Here is an 8,573-nt window from a genome sequence, read left to right as displayed (position 1 = left end):
TATCCCCCATGCCTCTGACCATTTCACTTCCTTGGATGACAATTCTCTCAAATTATAATTAACTTGATGGATGGATAAAACAAGCATCTCTCTAATCAAGTTTCTACTATCTCTTAGAGATGCTCTCATAGACAACCTTTTTAACTTTGGAGATTTGATCATTCCTGGGTAGCAAAATCTTCTAATAGGCCACTCTTGAGGAAAAAAGTCCACATTCTTTAATCATCAGTTTCTCTTTCAGATCCCATTAAAACTAAGAGTAAACCCCTATTGAGCAAATTTGGAACGTACTTTAGAACTATGACAAGACTAGAATCCATAAGGAGGAGGCGCCAAATTGACTTTGAGACTACATATTTGAAAAAGACGAATTAAGAAGTTAAAGTACATTTTGAAGGATCTAGTGACTTAACAATCACTTGATTAGAGGAAAAGGTCTATTTTGGAGGATGAAACTCATCAACCAAAATTTTACTCCCATCTCATGCAAGTGGAGAAAGAAAAGAGTTCATACATTTTTTACATAATGGGAAAACCTATCATAACTTAGTTGTCAAACAAGTAGTGAGGATACAGTAGCGGGGATAACCATTATTAGCTACTATTCATGAATGCAGGATGACTCATGATAATTATTCAAGGAAAACCACACCACCTGTAATTACCTGCTAATGGTCTATAAGGGGGCATGGTTTCACTCCTGCAAGATGTCTCTGGGTCTTGGGTTATTAACCTATTTCCTTAAGTTTGAAAAAATAAGCTTTTAATTAAGTAGAAGATTATAGATATGAGAAGAATTCATACCTATAAACTTAGCTCATAATAATATTCTTCTACATTTTTCATATTTATAATTTCATATAGCTATATATTTAATCTATTTTTTAATTAAACATACATATATTTAACAATAACATTTTATATTTATAATTACTTATATATAACATCAATCATCAATATGTATATGTTTTAAGATTCATTGGAAAAAATATATAGTATGTATAATGCTTTTTAATTTTTAATACAAACATAATACCTTTTAATTTTTTTATTATTATATAAAACAAGTTTAATATAAAGCCTCCCTGCTTAGTACTTGCCTCTTAGGAAAAAATTAATTGATATCAGAAGTATACAAATTCCCCTTATGCCTATGCATAAAGATCTTACAATTTTTTAATTTTTTTAATTCAAACCAACTAATGTGGTTCATCCTCAGGACAAGGCTGGAAACGTCCACCAAATCCTAATGTTGTGATTAATCCAAAAGACTGATATCTACATTATGGACCACAAAAGTCTTAGATCTAACAATTTTTAATTATTAAAACTTATGATTTACAAGGCTCCATTTTGTAAGCGATATTATAATAGTCTAGATTTTTTTCAACTTTTGAATTTAAGTTTCTACTTTAAAATATTAAAATAAAATTTCAAATATTTAACAAATAAAATTGTTAACGTTTTTAAATAAGAATATTTTTTAGTAATTATATATATATATATATTTGAAATTATTTTTTTAAATAATAAATAAAAATAAATTTAAAAAGTCAAATATATTTCCGATAGTCATGTACCCAAAAATTGTCTCTTTAATACAATTTTAAATAAAAATATTTTTTTTAGTAATTATATATTTATATGCTTGAAATTATTATTTTTTAAATAATAAATAATAAATAAATTTAAAAAGTCAAATATATTTCCCATGGTCATGCACCCAAAAGTTATCTTTGAAGGTGTAATATTTGTATACCAACTCCTATACCGTGACTAAGTGGCATCCCAATTTGATATGGGTTATATTATAACTTCAAAATAAATTTGTATACCAACTCCTATACCGTGACTAAGTGGCATCCCAATTTGATATGGGTTATTATTATTTTATATCTTATATTATATTTTTATATCAAATTCATGTTTGACTTTTAAAGTTCATTTTTTTTTATTTGAAATATTTTAACAATCCTATTTTATTTTATGATATATATTTTTAGTAGTTGTATATTTATATAGGTGAAATTACTTTTTTTAATATATAAATTTAAGTTTATATAAAAAGTATTTTCACATATATATAATTATAAAAAAAATCATAAAATAAAATGTGATGGTTAAAATATTTCAAAAATTTGTTTAATATTTTAACAATCACATTTTAGATTTCAGATTTTTGTGATCTATATCATTATTAAATAGAATTTTTGGAATAATCACATAATTGTTTGGGAGTCACATTTCGAACCATCTATTGTGATTCATCCTCGAACTTTGAAAGAATTATGTGATGATGTGATTATTCTGAAAATTCTATTTGATAATCACATTTTATTTTATGATATTTTTTTGGATAATTTTATGTTTATATATGTGAAATTACTTTTTAAATATAAATTTAAATTTATATAAAAAATAATTTCTCACATATATATACAAATATGAAAAAAATTCATAAATAATGTGATTTTTAAAATATTTATATAAAAAATAATTTCAGACGTATATATATACCACTCCCAAAAAAATCATAAAATAAAATATAATTGTTAAAATATTTCAATTTTATAAACTATTTAGAAAATTATACATGAATTAAATTTAAAAATCAAACATAAATTTGACATAAAAATATAATATAAAAATTAACACAATAATAATTACACTAATCTACTAATTTACTTTAAAGTTATAATATAACCCATATCAAATTAGGATGCCACTTTGTCACGGTATCGGAATTGGTGTACAAATAGTACACATTCAAAGACAACTTTTGGGTGAAGGACAATAAGAAAGATATTTGATTTTTTAAACTTATTTTTATTTATTATTTAAAAAATAAATTTAGTATTAATAATTTTTTGTTATTATATTTAGTAAATTAAATAAATTTTAATATTTTTATTTTCTATTATATAAATAAATTTTAAATATAAAGTTTTTACAATTTATTTTTTAATAAATTATATATAATTTTTTTTTATATTTAGAATGGACATTTCATCGATTATTAAAAATAAAAAATAAAAATAATCCTTAAAGATATGTGGTATGTGGAAGATCCAATCATTCAATCAAGTTGGTCGGCATAAAACTTAATATTTTACTTTTCAACTTTTACTTTTCATAGAACTTTTGTGATGTTCGTTTTTTCATGGAATTTTTGTGGATAGTGATAATCTAGAGCCACTGAAACTCCTTTTCTCAATCTCAATCTTCCCTGTGTCATTCTCACAACACGCTCTCTAGTTTCCTCGTTTGTGAGTATTAAAGAATATGTGAAGCCATCCAGAAGATTCTGGTTCAACTCTAATGGTATCCATCTTAAACAGTTCAACCACATTTTTTCAATGTTTTACCAGCAGAAACGTTGACCTTTCACAACCGTTGAATTTTCCATGGAAGGAACGCGGTATTAAATATAGAAGTGATGAGAAGAGGGGCTAGAGGGGCGGCTCATGGTTATGCTAAACAAGGAAATATATATTTTTAGATAAGTCCTCCTTTCCCGTCGCTTGCGGACACGGCTCAAATTCATCCATGTTTGCTCGCTGAAACCTAATAATCTCATCCCTTGATTTGGTGGAGCTCCGAGGCGATAAAAGGGGGCGAGCCAGCCAGAGATCGACAGGATTGCCTGCACCAATTTCGCGGTTTCCATTGTTTAAGATAATATTTTTCGACATTGAAGATAAGAGGTATTATTTACTGCAATGTTCTTTCGATTCATTGGAACGGGAATTTATCAGCGGGCTATGGATTCTTGCAATTTTATTGTTTACTGCAATGTTCTTTTGATTCATTGGTACCATAATTTTATCAGTGTGCCCTGGATGCTTGCAATTTATGTGTTTTGGATTTTTTTTAGGTTTTGATCGATGACGGGTTCTGATGTTTTTTTCGTTTTCTGTGCACAGAAATTGTCAATTTTACGCTGCCTTTACCCATCAACGCTGAGCAGTTGCCAAAAGGCATTCGTGTTTGTTCGACGGAAATCCAGAGAAAATGGATTCGCTTATGTTATCCTGCCCTGCTTTGAAGTCTGCTCATTGGAGGTTAGTTTGTTTTTATAAGACTTTTCCACCAGTTTCTGTTACCCAAAATCTTATATGCTTGGCATGTTGGCTGGGAAAATATTTAAAGGCTTCTTATTCGGGCAAGTGGGTAGGGCTCGGATCTAGATTTCAGGTGTGAACCCTTGGATTAATAAAATTGCCATATTTTCATAATTTGACACGTTTAAAGCGTTTATTACATGATTTATGTCTGTGCCAAGGTTAGTTGCCTGAAATTCAGTGTATCAAAAGGGGGAACTTCTTTTGTAGGTTATTTCCTGGGAGGGTTTCCTTATTGGTTGAGTTTCTGTGAAGTTTACTGATATATGGATTGACAATTTGTGCTTTGACTCAGTGGAAAGAATTCTGCCCCAGTTTGTCAAGGGTTACTGCCTGTGGAGCTATCTGCATCGCATAATAGGATTTCGCCCCCAATAGCTCTGGGTTTTAAGAGGACCTCAGCATTTCCAAAAATTAGATGTGTTGATGGAAGTGGGGCTCTGAAAAGCATCGGAGAAAGTGATGACTCCAATCTTCAGGTTGGAAGTTTGGTCATGCCTAATGGTGCCCGTGTGGTTGGTTTAGGAAAAAATTCGGTCACACCAACTGAATTAGAGACAGACTCAATTGCATTTGGCACTGTGATTGCGGAGATCACCCCTGAAACTGATAATCAAGTTTTCATTAGTGAAGATGATGTCGATCTTGATTGCCCATCAAAGGGGTTCTGCTCTATCCCTGATGCCATAGAAGCCATTCGCCAAGGCAAGGTCAGTCTCATACTGCAACTCGTTTTCTCTGAATTCCGTTTTTCAACTAATCTAAGGCTATGGTTACTTTTGCTTCTCTGTTGGTTAATAGAACTGGCGGTAGTGAAAAATCTTTCAACACGTATCTTTGTTGGTTTTGTACTTCCATAATTTGATTGCTGGGCAGTATAATGTAAGATTTTATTTATTTTCGGTAAATTATTTACAGTAACATCTACAAAATGTTTTGTAAAATGCAGTGAAATCTAGTGATTCCTATCTGTAACCTAGATCTACTTTGGTACTTAGCAAGTCTATTAAGAAAGTTATTGGAATGACAAAATTAATGATAGTAGTTACCTTGCCAAAGAGACCCAGGTTTGGTGTTGTTGGTTAAGGATCCATACTTGTGTAAAGTATTTCAAGTTTCATGGTCCGAACTACTCTTCTTCATGGACAAGAGGAAATGTTCCAACTTTGTACTATTTGGCATCATATTCAACATAGAGGAAAGCCATAATGAATCAAATTTACTTGCATTTTCTTAAAGAGAATTTCAATGGATCGGTTTCTTTGCAAGTTTGTTATAACGCATCTATACGCATCTGCAGTTTGTCATCGCGGTGGATGATGAAGACAGGGAGAATGAAGGGGATCTTATAATGGCAGCATCATCAGTAACCCCTGAGGCAATGGCCTTCATTGTGAGGCATGGTACTGGGATTGTATGTGTTGCAATGAAGGAAGAAGACCTAAGAAGGCTTGAATTGCCACTTATGGTACCGGACAAAGAAAATGAAGAGAAGCTTCTTACTGCATTTACAATATCTGTGGTATGTAGTGCAATCTTTCTTATTTTATTTCCATGGGATATTACTATTTTCTTGATGCTATTTTCTCAAAACTTGAAAAAGGGATGAAAAGTTTTAGGGTTATTTACATAAACAATTCTGCATTGAACGTAACAGGATGCAAAAGAGGGTACAACTACTGGGGTATCAGCAACAGACAGGGCGAATACAATTTTGGCCCTTGCATCTCCAGATTCTAAACCTGGTGATTTTAGGAGACCTGGTCATATCTTCCCTCTGAAATACAGAGAGGGAGGAGTCCTCAAGAGAGCTGGTCATACAGAAGCATCTGCAGATCTGGCAACATTGGCAGGATTACATCCTGCTGCAGTACTTTGTGAGATAGTTGATAATGATGGTTCAATGGCTCGCTTGCCAAGGTTGCGAGAATTTGCAAAGGAGCATAATTTACCACTTATATCTATTGCAGATCTTGTTAGGTAGGACATCATTCATTGCCATTTTATATCATTCTTTTTCAACAATCTCATTTTGAAAAACTTGAATATCTAAATATTTCATGAAACTTGGTTAGAAGTAATTCCTTTAAACATAAAGGAAACCAAGTAGTTCACTGTATGATATTAGAAGATGGATATTCTGCTTACAAGTTTCAGTTAGAGGTCTAGTCTTCACCCTTAACTGAGGCATTTACTTGGTCCAACTTTTGTAGAAGTTTATAAAACACTGAAGTATGGTTTGCTGACATGTGCTAGCACATGCAAACGTGAATATATTCAAACAGCTTTGAAATTAATTGCAACGATATGATATGGTGCGTTTCCGTTTCATTTTCTCATAATTTCTTACCTGTTAGCATCACTGTAATTTCAGGTACAGGAGGAAACGTGAGAAGTTGGTGGAACGAAGTGCTATTGCTAGGCTGCCTACAATGTGGGGACCATTTCAGGCATATTGCTACCGTTCAAAGTTGGATGGCATTGAACATGTTGCCATGGTTAAGGTGGCATTCTCTTCACATTCCTTTTTATTGGATGGTTATGTATAGCAAGTTAGAAAGTTATCCTAGTGGATGCTAAGGGAGGGGGGGTGGTGGACCCTAACTTAAAAGAAAAGGATGAAATAAAACTTGTTATTGGATTATCACAATTGATTATGTCAAACATCATCTTAGAAGCAGTGCTGTAAATGTATCACTTGGAAATATGTTACTGAGATTTTCTGTAACATAAACGGACATGGGTTCGACCCTCGTTGCCATCTAGTACTTAAATAATTTATCTTTCCCATTAGCAACGTATTGACATCTACGGAAGCTATTTGTTTTCTACTCTTCATTTTTACATGAATGATTCTAAACCTATATTTTCTTCAGTCTGTAATTATTATTATTATAAATTGGTGTTTTAGTCAGTTACTATGGCTGATGCTTTTTCGTGTACGATTGCTAACACCTATTGCATATTGAAATACAGGGTAACATTGGTGATGGACTAGATGTACTGGTGAGGGTTCATTCTGAATGTCTTACGGGAGATATCTTTGGGTCGGCTAGGTGTGATTGTGGAAACCAACTTGCACTAGCTATGCAGCAGATTGAGCTTGCTGGGAGAGGAGTTTTGGTGTACTTGCGTGGTCACGAGGGTAGGGGTATTGGTTTGGGACACAAACTTCGAGCTTACAATCTCCAAGATGAAGGCCGTGATACTGTTGAAGCTAATGTGGAGCTTGGACTGCCTGTTGACTCCCGTGAATATGGTATTGGAGCACAGGTAAATTATTTTGCTTCTATTGTGGATGGGTAAAAAAAATTCTGCCCCCCTTTTTGAGGTTTTCGGCTTGGATCCGTGAACCTGACTATCTTCTGCTCACTACCTATATAGCTAGATTATTATGTATGCAGTTTAGAATTCTTGATTGTTTACTCTGGAATTAGATTCACACAAAACTTCCTGTAGTGCATGTGTGGCTTAGTGTGTGTGTGTAGAAAGGCATGTGCCCTTGTTTCCCATGCGGGGTACCTGCCACTCTTACCTTTTATTCAGCCCAGTCATTACTCTGAGAAAATTTTAATGGCCTTCAAGTTCTGTTCTATAGGTTGATTCAAAGTTTAAAGAACTTACTAACATCTTTTGTTTTCTGTGTGGCAGATCCTGAGGGACGTAGGTGTAAGAACTATGAGGTTGATGACAAACAATCCTGCTAAGTATGTTGGACTCAGAGGATATGGGTTGAAAGTTGTTGGTCGGGTTCCTGTTCTTTCACCAATAACTCAAGAAAACAAAAGATATTTGGAAACAAAGCGCTCCAAAATGGGCCACATTTATGGGTCAGATCTATCTGGGCCATTTTCTGCAATCCTTAACAGTAATATTGCTGACATCAATTCCTCAAAATCTTTATCATGATCCCATTGCAGATTGGATTTAGACTGTTATCGCATTCGATGATGGTCATTTTGCCCCCTGTTCTTTGGATTTACTTGAGGCGTATTCATGCCTTATGTTGGCACGGCTGACTATTGTTTTGCTGCTTTATTTTTTTCTGAGTTGTCTATTCTTTCCTTGACGAATGTCAATACATCCAAAGAAATGGTAGCCATATTTGTCAAGAAGGAATCGGGCACAATTGTATATTGTTATTTTCTCTAATATAATTAATTTCTGGCAAGAGTCCCTTTATCCAGGGGATGGCACCAGGAGATTTATCCATTATATTTGTATTTGGAGTTGGGACATGTAGAAAGTCCTTATTTTGCTGTCACGGGAATTGTTAAAATGATGTGTTATGGAAAAAAAATACCATTTTCAGAACTGTATTTTATTATCTTCAAAGGATTGGATATGTGGTCAAGTTACGTATTACACATCTTAAGCTGCATAAATGTTTGCTCTGTACTTTCAGGGGTCGTAGCAAAACTAGGAAGGCTGCAATTAGAATCAGGTATCCTA

General features: G+C 33.0%; 1 protein-coding gene across 1 annotated transcript; it reads left to right on the top strand.

Annotated features, from left to right (window-relative positions):
- Nucleotides 1-3,269: 3,269 nt before the first annotated feature.
- LOC149250169 (bifunctional riboflavin biosynthesis protein RIBA 1, chloroplastic-like) lies at nucleotides 3,270-8,336 on the top strand. The gene is made up of 8 exons (XM_089458927.1): nucleotides 3,270-3,704; nucleotides 3,924-4,061; nucleotides 4,417-4,831; nucleotides 5,422-5,643; nucleotides 5,779-6,101; nucleotides 6,496-6,625; nucleotides 7,098-7,394; nucleotides 7,773-8,336. Exons 2-8 carry the CDS (start codon nucleotides 4,012-4,014, stop codon nucleotides 8,028-8,030), a joined length of 1,695 nt encoding a protein of 564 aa, XP_089315053.1. The 5' UTR covers nucleotides 3,270-3,704; nucleotides 3,924-4,011; the 3' UTR covers nucleotides 8,031-8,336.
- Nucleotides 8,337-8,573: the final 237 nt, after the last annotated feature.

This window comes from Pinus tabuliformis, chromosome 7 (genome assembly GCF_031772625.1).
Source record: "Pinus tabuliformis cultivar Carrire ecotype Pingquan chromosome 7, CPIR1, whole genome shotgun sequence".
Classification (NCBI taxonomy): Eukaryota; Viridiplantae; Streptophyta; class Pinopsida; order Pinales; family Pinaceae; genus Pinus; species Pinus tabuliformis.
The sequence above is the reverse complement of the archived record's forward strand: the minus strand, read 5'-3'. Positions and strand labels throughout refer to the sequence as shown.

Excerpts from the sequence above, each read along its gene's own strand:
- LOC149250169 (XM_089458927.1), top strand. The coding sequence starts at position 4,012 with ATGGATTCGCTTATGTTATCCTGCCCTGCTTTGAAGTCTGCTCATTGG. Across the intron at positions 6,102-6,495 it reads TCTATTGCAGATCTTGTTAG|GTACAGGAGGAAACGTGAGA; the intron begins GTAGGACATCAT and ends CTGTAATTTCAG. Across the intron at positions 7,395-7,772 it reads AATATGGTATTGGAGCACAG|ATCCTGAGGGACGTAGGTGT; the intron begins GTAAATTATTTT and ends TCTGTGTGGCAG.